Genomic DNA, 22,882 nt, shown 5'->3' on the forward strand with positions numbered 1-22,882 from the left:
ACGGGGTCACGCACACACACACAGACTGATCAGTACGGGGACACGCACACACACACAGACTGATCAGTGCGGGAACACGCACACACACACAGACTGATCAGTGCGGGTCACGCACACACACAGACTGATCAGTGCGGGGACACGCACACATACACAGACTGATCAGTGTGGGGACACGCACACACACACAGACTGATCAGTGCGGGGACACGCACACATACACAGACTGATCAGTGTGGGGACACGCACACATACACAGACTGATCAGTGCGGGGACACGCAACACACACACAGACTGATCAGTGCGGGGACACGCAACACACACAGACTGATCAGTGTGGAGGCACGCAACACACACACAGACTGATCAGTGCTGGGACACGCAACACGCACACAGACTGATCAGTGCGGGAACATGCACACATACACAGACTGATCAGTGCGGGGACACGCACACACACACAGACTGATCAGTGCGGGAACACACACACACACACAGACTGATCAGTGCGGGAACACGCACACACACACAGACTGATCAGTGCGGGGACACGCACACACACACAGACTGATCAGTGCGGGGACACGCAACACACAGACTGATCAGTGCGGGGACACGCATACACACAGACTGATCAGTGTTGGGACACGCAACACACACAGACTGATCAGTGCGGGGACACGCACACACAGACTGATCAGTGCGGGGACACGCACACAGGCTGATCAGTGCAGGGACACGCACACACACAGGCTGATCAGTGCGGGGACACGCACACATACAGAGACTGATCAGTGCGGGGACACGCACACATACACAGACTGATCAGTGCGGGAACACGCAACACACACAGACTGATCAGTGCGGGGACACGCAACACACACACAGACTGATCAGTGCGGGAACACGCACACACACACACAGACTGATCAGTGCGGGGACACGCACACACACACAGACTGATCAGTGCGGGGACACGCACACACACACAGACTGATCAGTGCGGGGACACGCAACACACACACAGACTGATCAGTGCGGGAACACGCACACACACACACAGACTGATCAGTGCGGGGACACGCACACACACACACAGACTGATCAGTGCGGGGACACGCACACACACACACAGACTGATCAGTGCGGGGACACGCACACACACACAGACTGATCAGTGCGGGGACACGCACACACACACAGACTGATCAGTGCGGGGACACGCAACACACACACAGACTGATCAGTGCGGGGACACGCACACACACACACAGACTGATCAGTGTGGGGATACGCACACACATAGACAGACTGATCAGTGCGGGGACACGCACACACATAGACAGACTGATCAGTGCGGGGACACGCACACACACACACAGACTGATCAGTGCGGGGACACGCACACATACACAGACTGATCAGTGCGGGGACACGCACACACATAGACAGACTGATCAGTGCGGGGACACGCACACACACAGACAGACTGATCAGTGCGGGGACACGCAACACACAGGCTGATCAGTGCGGGAACATGCACACATACACAGACTGATCAGTGCGGGGACACGCACACACACACAGACTGATCAGTGCGGGGACACGCACACACATAGAAAGACTGATCAGTGCGGGAACACGCACACACACACAGACTGATCAGTGCGGGGACACGCACACACACAGACTGATCAGTGCGGGGACACGCAACACACACAGACTGATCAGTGTGGGGACACGCACACACACAGACTGATCAGTGCGGGGACACGCACACACAGACAGACTGATCAGTGTGGGGACACGCACACACACAGACTGATCAGTGCGGGGACACGCATACACACACAGACTGATCAGTGCGGGGACACGCAACACACAGACTGATCAGTGCGGGGACACGCACACACATAGACAGACTGATCAGTGTGGGGACACGCACACACACAGACTGATCAGTGCGGGGACACGCACACATACACAAACTGATCAGTGCGGGAACACGCAACACACACAGACTGATCAGTGCGGGGACACGCAACACACACACAGACTGATCAGTGCGGGAACACGCACACACACACACAGACTGATCAGTGCGGGGACACGCACACACACACAGACTGATCAGTGCGGGGACACGCACACACACACAGACTGATCAGTGCGGGGACACGCACACATACACAGACTGATCAGTGCGGGGACACGCACACACACAGACTGATCAGTGCGGGGACACGCACACATACACAGACTGATCAGTGCGGGGACACGCACACACACAGACTGATCAGTGCGGGGACACGCAACACACAGACTGATCAGTGCGGGGACACGCACACATACACAGACTGATCAGTGCGGGGACACGCAACACACAGAGACTGATCAGTGCGGGGACACGCACACACACAGACTGATCAAACGGGGACACGCACACACACACAGACTGATCAGTGCGGGGACACGCACACATACACAGAATGATCAGTGCGGGTCACGCACACACACAGACTGATCAGTGCGGGGACACGCACACATACACAGACTGATCAGTGCGGGGACACGCACACACACAGACTGATCAGTGCGGGGAAAATACTTTTCCATTTCTGCTGTACCATACCTGTAGAGTGGGCCGTGTGCTCCACATACCACAATCTATTAAAAGTTGTGGGTCCGGTGAACTCCATGATACACTTTGGGGTTCTCTAAACCCTGGCCCATAATACTGGAAATTCCAGTTTGTCCTCACACTTCCGTCCCCGACACCACCCTGCTTAAATATCTCTCTTGTTGCATGGTGACTAGGGCTGGTGAAAACGTTCAAGCGTAGTTTGACCAGAGTTTATGATTCTTGACAAGTCCTTCTTTTGACTTACGTTACTGTTTTAGCCTATTGAAGTTCTGCATCCTATTGGCTTTTTGATCAATTTTCATCAGCACGAAGATTTGCAAAGAATTTGCTATTTCAACAGCATTTATGGAATACACAGTGGGCGCGACTTAACTAAATGGGAACGAAGCCCTATAGTGAGCACGTTTAGCTGCATGTTTCCTGGTGCTCGCATCGCCAAGAAACATGCTATCAAATGGCACTCCGGTTAGATAGGGGGCCTCAGTGGGGAACGAGCGGCCGAGGCTGCACATAATCCCATTTACTGCACTGGGAAACTCTGCTCGGCTGAACTCCTCAATGTAGCGAGAGATTGGGACGCCATTTAACTGAACCCTTGACCCAGCCGAAGCCCCAACTCACTATGAGGGGGTTCCTGGGCCCCTGCACCCACCCAACATCTGCGCAGGGTACCCCCGGCCCGATTGCTGCCACGCGGAAAATGCTAGCTTGGGCCAGGGGTGCCCTGCATGGGTGTTGAGGGATGTGGTTGGGCCTGGAAACCCCCTCATAGTGAGTTGAGGCTTGGTTGGGGGGGGGGGGGGGGAGGGGGATTTTGTGTCAGGGCCCCAGAGATTGTGTCCCGATCTCTCGCTAAACTGAGGAGTTCCGGTGAGCAGATCTCCTCATTGCAGAAAACACGCCATGTGCGGCCTCAGCTAAAGGCTCTCAGCTGGGGCCCCCTATCTAATCTGAACGCTGTTCAATAGCATTGTGTTTCTTGACACAATAACACGGGAAACACACGGCTAAACATGCTCACTACGGGATTTAGTTCAATCGGGCCCATGGTCTTTTCATCTTAATGAGATGAGGTCAGTGCTGGGTGGAGCTAAGAGAGCACAGAGCAATTTTTAAAGTATTTGAAGGTTTGGGAGAGACTTAAAAGAAAGCTCAGATCTGTCAAGCATTATGTGATCACAAGAGAGGCAATTTTCTTTCCCAGTGAGATAGTTTAAAAAGTGATAATAATTAAGAACAGGGCAGCCTTGTCTGGAGACAATGAAAAGACTGAAACAACTCAAGTGAAGCAGCCTTTTGAAGACCTTCATATGGAGCATGAAGGGGATCTCACAAGAGCCAGGATCTGCTTCGGAATGCAAGTATCACTTTAGACCTTGCTTGGTTAAGCTGGATTGACAGCTATTTTCTTGTTATTTAATGGGAAATTGAAGTGTTAAGGTGTAATTGTAGCTGTTCGTTTCTGGTTTGAAGTTAAAATCGTTTAATATTCTGTCTCCTAATAAAGTTTTATTTTAAAAATAACGAAACCCTATATTGTCACGCAACCATTCCTGGAGTGAATCATTCTTTCCGCACAGTCTTACAAAGTAAAATATTGGAGTTTCGGTCCAGTATCGTAGCTGGGGTCTGGCCAAGGATCCTAATAAAATTGGGTTATTGAACTTGAAGATAGTGAGTGTGTGTGGAACAATTGCATACTTTCAGGATTTAAAATTTAAATAGGGATGGTTCTTTCAGTTTGTGGTGAGGAAAACCATATTGAGTGCCAGATGCTTACAAACAGAAGTTGAGAAGTCTAAGAAAAAAAACAGGTCATATATAGAATGAGAAAGAATTAAACAAAATTATTTTGATAATCGCGTTAAAAATAGACAAGGGAAGAAAGACAAAGACCCAACGGAATGTGGGTCATACAGACCCATATCTCTGCTGAACGCAGACGCCAAAATACTGGCCAAAATCCTAGCCAAAAGGCTAGAAGACTGTGTACCTGAGGTGGTCACAGAGGACCAGACGGGCTTCGTCAAAGGTAGACAGCTCACCTCGAACATCAGGCGCCTGCTGAACGTGATAATGACCCCCTCCGGGGAGAGAACACAAGAGGTGATCGTCTCCCTGGACGCAGAAAAGGTCTTCGACAGAGTCGAATGGAAATACCTCATAGAGGTACTGGAGCGGTTCAGGCTTGGAACAGGGTTCACCGCGTGGGTAAAACTCCTATACAACGCTCCCATGGCGAGTGTACGGACCAACAATACCAACTCCCAATACTTCCAGCTGCACAGGGGCACCAGACAAGGATGCCCACTGTCCCCACTGCTGTTCGCACTAGCAATCGAACCGCTAGCAATTGCGCTCAGGGCAGCAAAAAATTGGAGGGGGATCCGAAGGGGAGGCAGAGAGCACAGAGTCTCACTCTATGCAGACGATCTGCTCCTCTACATCTCGGACCCACAAAGCAGCATGGACGGAATCATCGCGCTCCTGAAAGAGTTTGGAGCCTTCTCGGGCTACAAACTCAACATGAGCAAAAGCGAGATCTTCCCAGTACACCAGCAAGGGGGGGGGGGGGGGGGGGGGGGGGGGGGGGGGGCAGTACTAAAGGGGCTGCCGTTCAAACAAGCCCGACATAAATTCCGCTACCTGGGGATCCAAATAGCCCATGACTGGAAAGGGATCTACAAATGGAACCTCACCAGCCTGGCGGAGGAAGTAAAAAAGGACCTGCAAAGAGGGAACACACTCCCACTCTCCCTCGCGGGGAGACTCCAGACGATCAAAATGAACGTATTGCCCAGGTTCCTCTTCCTGTTTAGATCCATTCCGATCTACATCCCCAAGGCCTTCTTCATAGCGCTGGACAAACTTATCATGGCGTTCGTATGGGGGGGGTAAAAATGCTAGGATCCCAAAGAAGGTCCTACAGAAAACAAAATCCAGGGGGGGGGCTAGCCCTCCCGAATCTACAATTCTACCACTGGGCGGCAACAGCCGAGCGAGTAAGGGGATGGATCCAGGAGCCAGAAGCCGAGTGGGTGCGTGCGGAGGAGGCCTCCTGCATGGGGACCTCCCTCCGGGCCCTCGCCACGGCAGCACTCCCATCCCCACCCAAAAAACACTCCAGCAGCCCAGTGGTGACAGCCACCCTCCAATCCTGGAACCAACTGCGGCAGCAATTTGGCCTGAACAAAATGTTGGACAAGGCTCCCATCTGCAACAACCATAGGTTCAAACCAGCACTGACTGACGCCACCTTCAAAAGGTGGAGACAGGACGGGGGGACACTGACAGTCAGGGACCTATACACGGACGACAGGATCGCAACACTGGACGAACTGGGCAGCAGGGTAGCATGGTGGTTAGCATAAATGCTTCACAGCTCCAGGGTCCCAGGTTCGATTCCCGGCTGGGTCACTGTCTGTGTGGAGTCTGCACGTCCTCCCCCTGTGTGCGTGGGTTTCCTCCGGGTGCTCCGGTTTCCTCCCACAGCCCAAAGATGTGCGGGTTAGGTGGATTGGCCATGCTAAATTGCCCGTAGTGTCCTAATAAAAGTAAGGTTAGGGGGGGGTTGTTGGGTTACGGGTATGGGGTGGATACGTGGGTTTGAGTAGAGTGATCATGGCTCGGCACAACATTGAGGGCCGAAGGGCCTGTTCTGTGCTGTACTGTTCTATGTTCTATGAACTGACAGAGAAATTTCAGCTAGCTGGGGGGAACGAGCTACGGTACCTGCAGCTCAAAAACTTCCTACGATAGGAGACAAAGACGTACCCACAACCGCCATGACAGACACTACTGGAAGACCTACTGGACGCAAGTATCCTAGAGAAAGGGAACTGTAGTGACATGTATGGCCAACTGGTAGATAGGGACGACACCGTACTGGACGCAACAAGAAGGAAATGGGAGGACGACCTGGGGATGGAGATAGGGTGGGGACTCTGGAGCGAAGCACTGCATAGGGTCAACTCCACCGCCACGTGCGCAAGGCTCAGCCTGACGCAACTAAAAGTGGTACATAGAGCCCACTTAACGAGAAACCGTATGAGTAGGTTCTTCCCGGAGGTGGAGGACAGATGTGAGCGGTGCCAGAGAGGCCCGGCCAACCACGCCCACATGTTCTGGTCTTGCCCCAGACTTGTGGAGTACTGGACAGCCTTCTTCGAGGCTATGTCCAAAGTGGTGGGGGTGAGGGTGGAGCCATGCCCGATAGTGGCGGTCTTCGGGGTTTCAGACCAGCCAGATCTATTCCTGGGGAGGAGGGCGGACGCCCTTGCCTTTGCCTCCCTGATCGCCCGCCGTAGAATCCTGTTTGGCTGGCGGTCAGCAGCACCGCCCAGAGCTGCAGACTGGCTGTCCGACCTCTCGGATTCTCTCCAAATGGAGAAAATCAAATTCGCCATCCGAGGGTCGGACGACGGCTTCCACAGAACGTGGGATCATTCATGCAATTGTTCCGGGACCTGTTTGTGGCCAACGTACAAGAGGAAGAATAGTCGGGGGAAGGTAGCCGGCGGGGAGGGGGGGGGGCTACGGGCTCGTTACGGGGGTTTGATGGCTAGCTAAGGCCCAAAACCAAACTAAATAAATGCCAATAAACATGTTGGGGAATGTAAAATATGTATGCCGGCAAAGAGGGGGAGGCCACAGTTATTACTACGAAGATGCTCACCTGTAAATATATATGTTAATTTTTGCGTGTTTTTTTTTCACTCTCTAACAATTTGTAATTTGTTCAATATAAAACATGAAAACTGAATAAAAAACATTTATAAAAAAAAAAATAGACAAGGGGAACTTGTTATTTTGGAGGAATTTAAGGGTGTAGTTGAATATTGCCATGAATGTCCCATGTGTCAAGTAATAGGGAAACCTCAGGCAGTAATCAAAGCAGCCCATTTATTTCCCATTCCAGCATTTGAGGAACCTTTTGCTAGGGTCCTAATTGATTGCATGGTACCCCTGGCTGGAACCAAAAGTGGGAATCAGTATCTATTGACTTTACTGAATTGTCTACTAGATTTCCGGAGGCAATTTCATTAAGAAACATTACATCTAAGAGGGTTGTAGAGGAGCTAATGAGTTTTTTTTACTAGATATGGACTACCAAAAGAAATTAAATCAGAACAGAGATCCATTTTTATGACGCAGTTATTCAAGGAAGTTATGGATATCTTGGGAATAAAGCAATTTAACTTAATGGTGTATCATCCGGAATCACAAGGAGCATTAGAAAGATGGCATCAAACTCTAAAAGACCATATTGAAGGCCTATAGTCTGGATTATCCAGTAGATTGGGATAAAGGAATTCTATTTTTACTTTTTGTAATTAGGGCTCTATCTAACAAATCAGCTAAATTCAGCCGATTTGAATTGATTTTAGGTCATGAGATGAGAGGACCACTTAAATTGAGCAAAAAGAAATTGGTGAGTCAGCGGTCAGAGACTACGATGTTGGCCTATGTGTCAAACTTTAGGGAGAGATTAACTAGGACTGGTGAGATGGCTAGAAAGCATTTAAAATTGTCACATGTGATGAAGAGGTGGAAAAGAAGTCAAAAATTCATAATTTTGTTAGTGGGGAGAAAGTACTAGTATTGTTACCAATGGTAGGTGAACCATTAAAAGTAAGATTCAGTGTGTCTTGTCAGATTGAAAGGAAATTGAGTGATGTGAAGTGTTTGATAAGAACGCAGGTCATATGGAAAAGTCACAAGAGTGCATCATGTTAATTTGCTGAAAAGATACTTTGATAGAGAAGGAAAGGAGGAAGTGTTGGTGGTTGTAACTCAGGGGGAAGAGATAAATCCAGACAATTCTGAATTTGACATTCCTCGACAAATTGAATAATGAGGAAGTATTAAAAGATTGTGATATATTATTGTTACCTTCCGAAGGAAAATCAAAATGACCTGTAAGAGGTATTACGAAAGAGGTACAGAAGTAATTATGCATGATGTAGATATAGGAAACGCTATTCCCATTAAATAACATCCATACAAGCTCAATCCACTAAAGTTAGCACAGGTACAAACAAGATTGACAACATGCTTAATGATATCATGAAAGCGATTTGCAGAGACTGGAGCTCACTGATTGTCATGGTACCAAAACTGGACGTTCACAAGAATTATCCCTGGAATGAAGAGCTTGTCATGAGGAATGGTTGAGGACTTTGAGTCTGTAACCATTTGAGTTTAGAACAATGAGGGGGGATCTTATTGAAACTTACAGGATAGTGCGAGGCTGGATAGAGTGGACGTGGAGAGGATGTTTCCCCTTGTAGGAAAAACTAGAACCAGAGGACACCATCTCAGACTGAAGGGACGATCCTTTAAAACGGAGATGAGGAGTAATTTCTTCAGCCAGAGGGTGGTGAATCTGTGGAACTCTTTGCCGCAGAAGGCTGTGGAGGCCAAATCACTGAGTGTCTTTAAGACAGATATAGATAGGTTCTTGATTAATAAGGGGATCAGGGGTTAGGAGGAGAAGGTAGGAGAATGGGGATGAAAAAATATCAGCCATGATTGAATGGTGGAGCAGACTCGATGGGCCGAGTGGCCTAATTCTGCTCCTACGTCTTATGATCTTAAAAAAGCCTTTTGTAAGTTGCGGTATCTCATGTCATTGGTATCCCTCAGTCCCATTGGGTTATCACGAGGAGAATAATTCGCAATGTGGGAATACCATCTCCTCCAAGTTTCCCTCTAAGTTCCATACCTTCCTATTTGAACATATCTTATAAGTCATTCTTCATCTCTGGGTTAGAATCTTGGGATTCCCTACCTCACACATTGATGGAAATACCATCATCAAAAGGATGTCAGTGGTTTAAGAAGGGCTGCCACCACCTTTTCAGGGCAAGTTTGGATGTGCCACGAATGGAGCCATACCAGCATCAACCACAGCTTAAAAGGTCTTGATGCGAATTTGAACCCATGTCCTTCCAACTCTGACACGAGAGCGACCAGGTCAAATTAGCACTTGCACATGAATTCTCTCTTTTTTTTTGATATAGAGTCTTGGATCTTTTTATTTATGTACTGCACAAATGATCTCATCCCACCTCTACTTGATTCAAGCTTTCAATACAGAAGTCAGGCAAGCATCTAACATAGGAAATCAAAGCTAATGTAACAGCTTACTTCCTCCTGGCTGTGCCAACTGGGACGCCAATGATTTTCTGAATCTTTCTAGTCATTCTTTCCTGGAGGCTAATCAAGGAGTGTCTATTCCTGCAACAGAGTCATAAATCATTCAACAGAGTCCTGACAGAAGCCGGGATATTCTGCTCCTGGCTGATTGTTATACCGACACAAATGAGACCACTGCGACAGAAAATTGATAGGTCTCTTCCATTTCACTGGAACACCATCATCATTAGACCCCCATCCTTTTGTCCTTGCCATTATTCCGAGCAGCGAAAAGAAGCAGGCACCCAAACATACCATGTTACATCACTTCCACCTCATTGGTGCTGGCTTACATTCTCGCCAGTATAAAATTACATCCATAGTTTCTTGGTGATAAAGTCGTCAGAAAATAATTTGAAGAAGTCATTGGCAAGATTAGCAGGAATTGCTCAGATTGCTGTGATTAGCAATACATAAATGCATTCAAGGAGGAGGCATGGTAGCATTGTAGTTAGCACTGCTGCTTCACAGCACCAGGGTCCCAGGTTCGATTACTGGCTTGGGTCGCGCGGAGTCTGCACGTTCTCCCTGTGTCTGCGTGGGTTTCCTCCGGTTTCCTCTCACAAGTCACGAAAGGCGTGCTGTTAGGTAATTTGGACATTCAGAATTCTCCCTCCGTGTACCCGAACAGGCGCCGGAATGTAGCGACCAGGGGCTTTTGACAGTAACTTCATTGCAGTGCTCATGTAAGTCGACTTGTGACAATAAAGATTATTTTATTATTATTGCTACACATCGTAGGGAGGCCAATTATTTCCCTGATTAAGAAACTGAGTTACCAGCCAAGCAGTGGACAATATTTGAGAACGGGGTGTGGGAAATTAGTTTTAATAACCAACATAATCAAAATTTCAAAAAAAACTTTTATTTCCAAAAATCATGATTGTACACAACTTAGCAATTTCACAGAAATCATTAACCCTTCATCCCAGCCATGTTAAGACAACAACTATAACTGTACAGGTACAAGAAACAAATTCTACAGCTACACAAGGTGTACCCTTGGAAAGAGCAGGAATCGAAAGTGTCCTGATACCACTAATGGTTCTTCTAGATAATTCAAGTACCCAAAATAAAAGCAAAATATTGAGAATGCTGGAAATCTGAAATAAAAACAGAAAGTCCTGGAAATACTCAGCTGGACTGGCAGCATCTGTGGAGAGAGAAAGAGTAATCCTTCCGAGTGAAAGATGACTTCTTCAGAACAGATTCAGCTCAACTCTAATACTCTCTCCACAGCTGCTGCCGGGCCTGCTGAGTTATTTCCAGCACTATCTGTTTTCATTTAAGTACCAAAATGTGTTTGAAAAGTACCTAATTTTCTCACATCTACCTTCATAGAAAAATAAATTCTGGTGAGTTTCGTGAGGTACTTGGTTACAAACACAGTGCATCAAAACCAGGCCTGTGTATCCTGCAGACTAGAGTATAAATATAGGTGCACAGTTAATTTCCATTTAAAGTATTAAGTTACTTCTGTACAGGAAAGGATACAAGAGGCTTAAGGTATTTTGTGCACTCTCAGTTTGCATTAATCCATAACGTAGCCAACTTAAGCAAGCCGTCCTACCAGAAATATTTTTCATTTTGAACTTCAGAAATAAACCTGACGAAAAGTGAAAACATTATTCCAAGGTTACCACATTTCATTCCATGGCCCTATCCAAAATAGAAACCAGCTGAAAGACTCCCTTCATTGCAGTTTATGTACATGTTTTCAAAGATGATCCTGCATCTAAAATGAAGCTAAATCACAACTGTGCAACTTAGCTGTCATGCACAATCGTAAGTACAAATTCTAAGGCATCAATATGGCCCAACTAGTAGCAAACAGAAAATATACTGGGTTCACTAAATATATAGGTGGGTGTAAACTATTAAAATTGTTAAAAATGGAAACAGTAACAATGATATTAATCTTGGAAACATACACACACAGACAAAGAAAAATTATATGCTTGACCTTACCAACTGAATTGGTAGTAAAACTCATTGAAAAGAATGAATCCGATCTGGTTTAATATTTCCCAGAATATCGATATCTTAAAACATGACCATTAATTCGTTCCCTTTCCAAAATGAGATGGTTACAAATACGGCAAATCAAGCTCGTCTTCGAACCTTGATGCATAGCATGTGAATTAATTCCATTGAAAGGCGTAACTTCCAAGGTGTCAGCAAGCTGTTAGTCCACGACAATAAAACAGATTGCTCTGGTAGGTTCACGAGGTATCTCAGGCGAGCCAAAATCAAACTGTGCATCCATATAAGCCATGTTACTATAACAGTGCCACACAGAGGGTAAGATTTAAGCACAGCACAATCCCCAAAATGTTACCATTGCTTTAATCTAGCACATCTTCCTGATAGAAAAAAAAATTCCACCTTTAAGTTTTTTTTAAACCATAGCATAACTCCTGTTTTAGACCCCACAACATATCAGGATCATTACATTTCTTTGAATAAAAAAATATAAAACATTTTATTTGGAACTTTTTGTCACTTAAAAACTTTAGTGTTGAGAGAGGTTCTCTGTAATATGTTTCCTGGGTTGAAGATCACAAAACCATTGCTATTGGCCTGAGTAATTACAGCAGCAATTCCATTGTCTTCAGGTACATTTTACCTAAGGCAACACAGGGGGCTGTGTTCCATTTGTTAATGGATGGGGCAATTCAATCCTATGACTGGATAAAGTGCATGATAGCCAGACGTCCTGCAGTCACTGTCACTACGTTTTTACTTGCTTCCTATTCCACATTCCACGTTTGGAGTGGTAGAAGTGAAAGAAGTTCCTCACATATAATCTCTCCACTTCCAATCCAGCTTGGAAAATCCTATGAACAATAAAAAGGTAAATTTAGATTCACAAAATTCACCAAACTGATTTTCCGATTTTAGTGAGCGCAGAGATTTGGTTGCTGATATAATGTTTGCAGACTTCCGGTTGCGGCTATGCGGAGCTAAGCCGCACGTTCGGCAGCTCCCGCTACTTTAGGACTTTTGGGCTGATTTGAGGGCCCCAAACGGCGCTGTCTCAACGAATCCCGGTGGGGGAAGGTGTCTAGAGGAGCCTTCCCCATAATTTATGGTGCTCACCCGGAGTGGGGCAAAGGAAAAAGCTGCAGCAGCTCCCCAAGAAAAGCGGGGGAAGAAGGACAAAATGGCGGCCGACGGAACACCCGAGGACTGGTGGAAGTGGGCGCAGGAGCAGCAGGCTTCTCTCCTGCACTGTTTTGCGGAGCTGAAGGCTGAGTTGCTGGACTCCCTGAATGCGACTACCAACAGGCTGCTTGAGACCCAGGCGGCCCAGGAGGTGTCCATTCGGGAGTTGCAGCAGCAGGCCGCTGAGCGGGAGGAGGAGGCCGTGGTCCTCGTGGGGAAAGTGGAGTTGCACGAGGCACTCCACAAAAAGTGGCAAGACCGCTTGGAGGAGCTGGACGTTCGCACGAGGCGAAAGAATTTGAGGATCCTGGGCCTGGCGGAGGGGTCGGATCTCCCGTCGTATGTGACCATGATGTTGAGCTCGTTGATGGGAGCGGGGTCCGTCCATTTGCCCCTGGAGCTTGAGGGAGCTCACAGAGTGCTGGCCAGGAGGCCCAAGGCAAATGAACCCCCGCAGGCGGTGCTGGTGCGGTTCCATCGATTCAGCGACCAGGAGTGTGTGCTGCGCTGGGCCAAGAAAGAGAGGAGCAGCAAGTGGGAGAATTTGGTAGTGCGAATCTACCAGGACTGGAGTGCGGAGGTGGCTAAGCGGTGGGCCGGGTTCAACCGGACGAAGGCGGTGCTGCATGCCAAGCAGGTCAGATTTGGAATGCTGCAGCCTGCGCGCCTGTGGGTGACATATAAGGACCGGCACCACTACTTTGAGTCCCCGGAGGAGGCGTGGGCCTTTGTACAGGCGGAGAAGCTGGACTCGAACTAGGGTCTGGGGACACACTATGGCCGTTGCTGTTTTTTTTCGCTGTTGATGTTCTGCAATTTTGACACGTGTTTTTTATGCTGGTTTTCTTTCTGCTCTGTTTCCGGGTGGGTCTGTCTGTTGGGTATGGTTGTGGTGTATGTGGGGAAGGTTGGGGGTTTGTGTTTTATATGTTCTCTTCTGCACGGGGCTGGGGGTTGGGGTGAAACTGGATTTTGGGGAGCTGCGTCAGAAGGGTGGGGTGTGGCAGTGTGAAAGCGCGGGCTTTCCTCTAGTTTCCCGTGCTGCGGGGCAGGGGGGGCGGAGCTGGCGGTGGGGGCGGGGCCTCTACTGGTTTTCTTTCCCGTGCTGAAGCGGTGCCAAGGAGGTGTGGCAAGAAGGGGATGACCCCATGCCAGGAGGGGATGGGTTTTGGCGGGAGCTGCCTGGGTCAGCAGAAGTCAGCTGACTCACGGAAGTACCATGGAGGGTGCGTCGCGGCTAGGAGGGGTCCTAGCCTGGAGTGGGGGGGGGGGGGGGGGGGGGGGGAGATACAGGGTTGCTGCTGGAATGGCCAGGAAGGAGCTGGTGTGGGCCGGGGGGGTAGAGGAGAGGCGTTCTCGCCATGGGGAACGGGTCGGGCGGGGCGAGCTGACCTGGGGCGAACAGTCGATAAGCTATGGCTAGCCGGCAGGGGAGGGGGGCGGGTTGCCCTCTGATCCGGCTGATTACCTGGAACGTGAGGGGGCTGAATGGGCTGGTTAAGAGAACTAGGGTATTTTCTCATCTGAAGGGGCTGAAGGCGGACTTGGCTATGCTCCAGGAGACCCACTTGAAGGTGGCGGACCAGGTTTGTTTGAGGAAGGGGTGGGTGGGGCAGGTTTTTCACTCAGGATTAGACGCGAAGAACCGGGGGGTGGTGATTCTGGTGGGGAAGAGGGTGGCGTTCGAGGCGGCTGAGGGTGTGTCGGACAAGGAGGGCAGATATATTATGGTGAAGGGTAGGCTGCAAGGAGAGAAGGTGGTGCTGGTTAATGTATATGCCCCGAATTGGGATGATGCTGGCTTCATGAGGCGATTGTTGGGCTGCATTCCGGACCTGGAGGCAGGAGGCCTGATCATGGGGGGAGACTTTAACACAGTGCTGGATCCCCCACTGTACCGGTCCAGTTCAAGGACGGGTAGGAGACCGGCGGCCAAAGTGCTGAGGGGGTTTATGGACCAGATGGGAGGGGTGGATCCCTGGAGGTTTGGGAGGCCGAGAGCGCGGGAGTATTCCTTTTTCTCTCATGTCCATAGGGTTTATTCCCGAATAGATTTTTTCGTCCTGAGCAGGGGATTGATCCTGAAGGTGCAGGATGCCGAGTATTCGGCCATAGCAATTTCAGACCATGCTCCGCACTAGGTTGATCTGGAGATGGGGGAGGCGCGGGACCAGCGCCCACTCTGGCACCTGGATGTGGGGATGCTGGCTGATGAGGTGTGTAGGAAGTATTGAGGGGTATCTTGATACCAACAACACGGGGGAGGTCCGGGTGGGGATGGTCTGGGAGGCTCTGAAAGCAGTGATCCGGGGGGAGCTGATCTCCATCCGGGCCCATAGGGAAAGGAGGGAGAGGAAGGAGAGGGAGAGATTGGTGGGGGAGATCCTGGATGTGGATAGGAGATACGCGAAGGCACCGGAGGAGGGGTTGCTGGGGGAACGGCGTAGCTTGCAGGCCAAATTTGACTTGTTGACCACCAGAAAGGCGGAGACAGAGTGGAGGAGGGCGCATATGAGTATGGGGAGAAGGCGAGCAGGGTGTTGGCACATCAGCTCCATAGGCGGGATGCGGCTAGGGAAATTGGTTGAGTGACGGATAAGGGTGGGAATGTAGTGCAGAAGGGGGCAGAAGTAAATGGGGTCTTTAGGGACTTCTACGAGGAACTGTACCGGTCGGAACCTCCGGTGGGGAGAGGGGGGATGGAGAGCTTCATGAACAGGCTATGTTTCCCAAAGGTTCAAGAGGAGCTGGTAGAAGGGCTGGGGGCGCCGATAGAGTTGGAGGAGCTAGTCAGGGGGATTGGACAAATGCAGTCAGGTAATGCGCCGGGGCCAGATGGGTTCCCGGTGGAATTTTATAAAAAGTATGCGGATCTGGTGGGCCCCCTGTTGGTGCAAGCCTTCAATGAGGCTTGGGAGGGGGGGCTTTGCCCCCGACGATGTCGCGGGCACTGATCTCTCTGATCCTGAAGCGGGATAAGGACCCCTTGCAGTGTGGATCATACAGGCCTATCTCGCTCCTCAATGTTGACGCTAAGTTGCTGGCGAAGATCCTGGCCACCAGGATAGAGGATTGTGTGCCAGGGGTGATACACGAGGATCAGACAGGATTTGTCAAGGGACGGCAGCTCAACACGAATGGTCGGAGATTGCTAAATGTTATTATGATGCCGGCAGTGGAGGGGGAGTCGGAGATAGTGGTGGCGCTGGATGCAGAGAAAGCGTTTGATATAATGTTTGCAAACATGACAAATACTGTTGAAAAATAACCCAAACAACAGTCAAAGCAAATCCGTGCCCCAGTAACAAGAAAGGGAATTATACACAGGCCATTTAGAATGTACCATTTTCTGAAAGGGATTAATCTCTGATGAAGAAATATAATAATAAAAGCTGGCTAAAATGGAATAAAATATTTTTAACGCAATTAAACAACTTTGTGTTCATTAAAAGAAAATGCCCAAAAAATCCCTTTCCCCTCTGATATTCAGTGGCGATTAGGGAAAGAAGGTTAACCTGTTTAGCACAGTGAGCTATGTCATATCCACTCATGTACATAATGAAGTGCAGACAGGCAGTGATTGACACACAGGATGACCAGTAAGCACACAGCACAGTGCAGCCAATCACCAGACAGGACACTACCACTAGAAAGCCAGAGGGCATTAGGTTTCCCGCTCTGTCAGGACCCAGCCACTGAGACAGTCAGAGTCCACGAGCTAGCCAGTGCAAACACCATGCGGTAGCTAGTACGTCTGGTCAGGCTAGTACAAGGACTCCAGTCATTTCGGTGTAGTGGCGACCCACAGCTGAATATGTATATTAGTTCTATTGTTGAATAAAATCATGTTGGATCTTCTCCAGTGTTAGTCGTCTGATTCTAGCTTCACTGCATCAAGTGCAGTCCACATCGAATCAACCTGCCTCACACATCAGACTAAACAGCTGGCTTGTAATCAGAACAATGCCAGCAGCGCGGGTTCAAATCCCGCACCGGCCTCCCCGAATAGGCGTCGGAATGTGGCGACTCGGGGCTTTTCACAGTAACTTCATTGAAGCCTATTTGTGACAATACGTGATTCTTCTTCTTAATAAGGGTTTAGACATTTTACAAAAAAAACAATTTCTTCTTGAGGGGACTCAAGGTAAAAATCGTAGCTTTCCTTTAGTGTTTATTGAATACATTTCCAATATGGGATTTAGCCACACAAACTGTGCAGGTCCCAGGCTTCATTCCTGATATTTGAGGTAGTCAGTTTGAACTGAGGACATTTTGCCACTTGCACTGCCATTTCTGAGAGGAAAATACAGCCAGGCTTTCTTCTCGTGATCATTATCCAATGGGCATTACTGACAGCATACATGAGGGGACATTGTGGAAGGAGATCATTAAAATTAGCTAAGAAGGCTCCCACATTCAATGAGCCTGCTCAATATTAACTTTTTCATCTTTCATCAGATGAGAGTGGGTCATTTCGCCCCTCAAACATGTGGCTGATTTGTGATCTAGCCCTATTACCCATTTTGTCCCATACGCCTTAACATATTTGGTGAACAGAAAACTATCAATCTTAAACTTAATCAACTCATGACCCTGCAGCAATTGTCGTTTGAAGAAAATATTCCCTATTCCTGCCACTGTTTGCATGAACAAGAGTTTCCCAATTTATTAAAGGTCTGGCTTTAAATTTTAGGCTATGTCACCTAATCCTAAACTCCTCAACCATTGGAAATATTTTTTTGTACCCACCTAGCTGTATCCCTTAATATCTTGAAAACTTTTGATTAAATCACATCATAATCTTCTAATTTCCAGAGTACACAACCCCAGGTGAGTGTAAGATGGTAAGAGGGGAGAATTGAAAAGAAAATGAAAGGCGGAATATGAATTTAATACCGTGGCTTTTTGTTGCCCGTTCTTACAAATACACTTAACCTTAAACGAACTTCAAATCTGTTACCTATCGAGTAGTTCCCAGTCTTCTCCTCCCCACCGGTCACGGAATTCTTTTGTGTTCATCCCACCAATCCTGTCAAGATCCGATTTGTAGATTCCGAGCAAACCAAATCCATTCATTTCCCAGTATCCTAGAGATTGTGAGTGAATTTAAATATTATTTGTTCAAATGGCTTTAATCACTAGTCTGAAATGTACGTTAGCAGCTGTACACTGGGGTCAAGATCAGGAATCAACAAACCAAACAATCTAGAGCAGTCTTGGTGGCCTGATTTGTTATCCCAGGGCTTCTCAGCCCTATTGCGTACGAGGTCACCTCTTCCGCATTATAAGAATTCCACACTGACCCCCATGTTGCACCGGTATTTTTAAGCCTAAAAATAAGTTTATGCAATCACAAAAACAAATGTTACTTGTTTTACATATTTCATGCCTGGTAATTAAATGTCTCATAATCAGGAAAGCTTTAAAGATTCATTGGCTAGTACTTGACCACAAATCAAACAACTGAGGCTGAGGTATTTCACTACTTCTAGGAATAAAACTAAAATTCAAATAGCTGTCTTCATATTTCCTTAATTTTACAGGGCTAATTGCAACTTTATGCTTGTGACACAGCTCCACTTACTCAGTGTTTTTCAGCCCTTAGGACCAAGGAAATTCTATATCATTGTTCCAGGAGTTCTGTCATTTTGAACCTGATGCTTGAAGGTGTTAAAAGAACTCTCAAAAACCCTCAAATATTGTTCAACTTGCTGGGGGTTGGCTGCCCGGATAGGGGGCAGTAGCAGGAAACAACTTGGTGCCAGGACCGTGGATTCCGGGTGCCCCTCTTGGGATTGAGGTGGCCTGGCTCAGGCCGCCATTGCAGCAGTATGCGTTTTAAACACACCCCTTTGGTGCTACTTACTGGCTCCTGGTTGCTCACACTGCTGACTGCTACGTGTGTCATTTTAATGCTCAGAAGGTCTCTCGTCATCTTGGAGCCCACTCACGCTGCTCCTCTGGACACCCTCATACCTCAGCTGTTTAATCAAGAGAATGGTCAATCAGGGGCCCACCAGGCTTCTCTGAGCCATCTCCGTGGCTGCAGTGAGTATGTGGTGAGTGGAGCATTTAAAAACAGCTCCAGCTGTCAGGCTCTTTGGCGCTAACTCCTGCCCCAGTGGTTACAACGCCAGCTTGTCTTGGAATTGCTCTCAATTCACACTGGCAGAGTGCTGGCCCATTTGCCTCTCTGACTCACTGACTGAATAGTGGCCCCAATGGAACTGCATATCGCACGCTATTCAGTTCCAACAGCAACACTTAAGTCTCCCAAACAGGGAATTCCAACCCTAGTCTCCCAAATGGAGAATTCAGCCCATTGTTTGTTTTTCTTGCAAATGTTGACTGATCTTCTCTTTTCCAATGTCTGCATTGTTGCAGCAATTTGTTTTTTAAGCTTCCTGTTAGGGGACTCTTTGATAAGTCATTTGTGAACTTGCAGCACATTCATTCTAGGGAGGTGCATCGCAATGAGTTGTACGGACAAACCTCCTATCCCATGGGTTATTGGAGAGGTCACCTGCGGATCACTATCTAGGGGCCCCGGCTCAGCTGGAATCCCGCACAGTCAAATATGTTGTGGCAGAGGGGAGATCCATGGGAGGTAGGGAAGGAGGAAATGGTAGACGGTGGGAGAATCAGGATGCAACTTGTCTGGACAATGGTTAACATCTCCACCCCATCCCCTCCCAGAGGTAAACTGGGGCTTCCCCAGAAGTTAGTCATACTGTCTCCAGGTGAGTTGGTAGGGCTGTACCGGTGTGCTGTTATCTGTCTTCACCACTCTACAGTGCTGGATAACAAATCACCCTTTTCAGACATCAGACTACTGCTGCTGCAGTCCACATTCCAGTGACCTGACTATACTGCATGTGGAATGTGGGCACGTGCTGATTTGAGAGTGGGTACCACCATATTTAGTTCAGGCAAAAACCGTATTACTTTTGTCCATATGTTAGTAAGGTCTTCTCGAGGATCCATGTGGGCCCGCATTTGAGAATCACTGGCCTTCCAATCCAGCCAAAACCAATGGGCTTTAGAACAGCTCATCACATTTTCCGACCCCTCCCCTTCCCCTGCTATGACGGGGCCGGAAATTTTCACCCCTTGTGATCTGAACCGGACACATATGATCAAGCACTTATATCCCTGGAGCTAACAATTAACAAGCTGAAGGTTCAGAAAGGAGGATGATGTGGTTGTCGAAATGAGAACAGTTATTTCTTTTAAATCCTTAGTTTGCCTCCTATTCGAGTATCAATATCTATTTTTGTTCTTAAAATTAGTGCACTTGAGAGATTAGGGATAAGAGAGCACACCAAAATAACCAGCAAAATCCCAGTTTAATTTCAAAGTAATAACTTCAGACCTATTGGTGTCACTTACCATCAGGTTCCTGTGGGGAAGAGCCACAGTTCAGCCTCATGACTATTGGGGCAAATGCCATCTTTCCCTCCACGCAATGTTTTCTGATGTTGTCTATGATACCTGGGGGAAAGTATATGTGCAAATCGCACAGGAAAACAATGCTGTGATCATCCTGAAATGAAGAATAAGAAAGATATCAAGAAACACTGATGGCATCAGCATCACTGTAACCCAGCTAAGTTGTCTTGGAAAAGTCACTCTTTCTGTAATTTTGACACAAAGCTCGAGCATTTCAGTGAATTCCAAATACAGACATATGAAATTGTCAAGTGGATGTGTATTGAGCTATCTTTTCCAGCAAATGCTTATGAAAATACACCTGGCAAAAACACCACACATGGAAGCAGTATTTTCCAGCTCATCCCGCCGGTGGGATGTTCCGGTCCCTCTGAAATTCCCCCCCCCCCCCGAGCAGGATGGGGGAAGATCCCGATATAGACCAATGGCGAGCTGCCCCTGCCACTGGGGTGGGGGTAAAGAATCCTGACCAGAGATCTTGTCTCCCAAAGCGAAAAGAAACATTTTCAGCTACATTGGGGCAGTGGGAATATTTAGAGGTCTGTGAGGAAGTGACAAAGTTAATTGATGAGGGAAGGGCTGTAGATGTCATGGACTTCAGTAAAGCGTTTGATAAAGTTTCCCATGGCAGGTTGATGGAAAAGGTGAAGTCATGTGGGGTTCAGGGTGTACTAGCTAGATGGATAAAGAACTGGCTGGGCAACAGTAGACAGGGAGTAGTAGTGGAGGGGAGTGTCTCAAAATGGAGAAAGGTGACTAGTGGTGTTCCACAGGGATCTGTGCTCGGACCACTGTTGTCTGTGATATACATAAAGGATCTGGACGAAGGTATAGGTGGTCTGATTAGCAAGTTTGCAGATGATACTAAGATTGGTGGAGTTGCAGATAGCGAGGAGGACTGTCAGAGAATACAGCAAAATATAGATAGATTGGAGATTTGGGCAGAGAAATGGCAGATGGAGTTCAATCCAGGCAAATGCGAGGTGATGCATTTTGGAAGATCTAATTCAAGAGTGGACTATATGGTCAATGGAAGAGTCCTGGGGAAAATTGACGGACAGAGAGATCTGGGAGTTCAGGTCCATTGATCCTGAATGTGGCAATGCAGATCGATAAAGTGGTCAAGAAGGCATACAGCATGCTTGCCTTCATTGGACGGGGTATTGAGTACAAGAGTCGGCAGGTCATGTTACAGTTGTATAGGACTTTGGTTAGCCACATTTGGAATACTGCGTGCAGTTCTGGTCGCTACATTACCAGAAGGATGTGGATGCTTTAGCGAGGGTGCAGAGGAGGTTCACCAGGATGTTGCCTGGTATGGAGGGTGCTAGCTATGAAGAAAGGTCGAGTAGATTAGGATTGTTTTCGTTGGAAAGACGGAAGTTGAGGGGGGACATGATTGAGGTCTACAAAATTATGAGAGGTATTAACAGGGTGGATAGCAACAAGCTTTTACCAAGAGTGGGGGTGTCAATTACAAGGGGTCACCATTTCAAGGTGAGAGGGGGAAAGTTTAAGGGAGATGTGCGTGGAAAGTTTTTTACGCAGAGAGTGGTGGGTGCCTGGAACGCTTTGCCAGCTGAGGTGGTAGAGGCAGGCATGATAGCATCATTTAAGATGCATCTAGACAGATATATGAACGGGCGGCAACAGAGGGAAGTAGATCCTTGGAAAATAGGCAACAGGTTTAGATAAAGGAACTGGATCGGCGAAGGCTGGGAGGGCCGAAGGGCCTGTTCCTGTGCTGTAATTTTCTTTGTTCTTTGTTATGAGACACAATGCAAGGTGATGAACTCAAGAGTATTGTATCAGAAAGGTGTGAGCATGTAGATCACCATGCAAGAATAGATGAAGGGTTTTGTTTAACGTTTCTCTCTTAGGCAGAGGAGATACTGGGCCACAACTTCATTTTGTGACTTTCCACATAATTTTAGTTTCTTGGTAATCATTTTTTCTTTTCAACGCTGAAACCTTTACATGGGTCAAGGATGAACTCGAGATTCCTTTCAGCGAGTGATCAAGAGAGGCCCGAGAGTGGTTCAATGTGACTGTACATCTGATTTTGGCCCTCCTCCTCTTCACTGCCCGTTCACATCCAGCAGCTTAGTCAATTGAAAATCTCTGCGTTTTTTACCCTTCCGTGGCAGACTTAAAAAAGAAACACCTTGGAGGGAGGAATGGAGACTGCAGGGAGCAGTGCTCAACATGCTGTATTGGTACCTTCCGACTGTCCAGCAATGGAAATGAGTATCAGTCCCAAAGTGTCTCTAAAAATACAACCTTCACCAGTGATTAATTCCTCTCTCTCATCCCTGTAGGCAAGTGCCTAATCTTTGCTCGATACTTCCCCATGTCAGCAACCCTGCGAGCCATAAATCAATGGGAACAGCAAGGGAGCCCAAACTCTCATCCCATCATGATTATTT

General features: G+C 47.8%; 1 protein-coding gene across 4 annotated transcripts in view; it reads right to left on the minus strand.

The window, feature by feature from the left end:
• Positions 1-10,696: 10,696 nt before the first annotated feature.
• LOC119955064 (beta-1,4-N-acetylgalactosaminyltransferase 3-like) overlaps positions 10,697-22,882 on the minus strand; it is a 259,756-nt gene continuing 247,570 nt past the window's right edge. For all 4 annotated transcript variants that reach the window (XM_038780911.1, XM_038780910.1, XM_038780909.1 and 1 more), the window contains 3 exons: positions 20,397-20,550; positions 17,968-18,094; positions 10,697-12,679 (listed from right to left, as the gene is read on the minus strand). In XM_038780911.1, the coding sequence (XP_038636839.1) occupies positions 12,574-12,679; positions 17,968-18,094; positions 20,397-20,550 (387 nt within the window). In that variant the 3' untranslated portion in view covers positions 10,697-12,573. The remainder of the gene's footprint in view (positions 12,680-17,967; positions 18,095-20,396; positions 20,551-22,882) is intronic.

This window comes from Scyliorhinus canicula, chromosome 20 (genome assembly GCF_902713615.1).
Source record: "Scyliorhinus canicula chromosome 20, sScyCan1.1, whole genome shotgun sequence".
Lineage (NCBI taxonomy): Eukaryota > Metazoa > Chordata > Chondrichthyes > Carcharhiniformes > Scyliorhinidae > Scyliorhinus > Scyliorhinus canicula.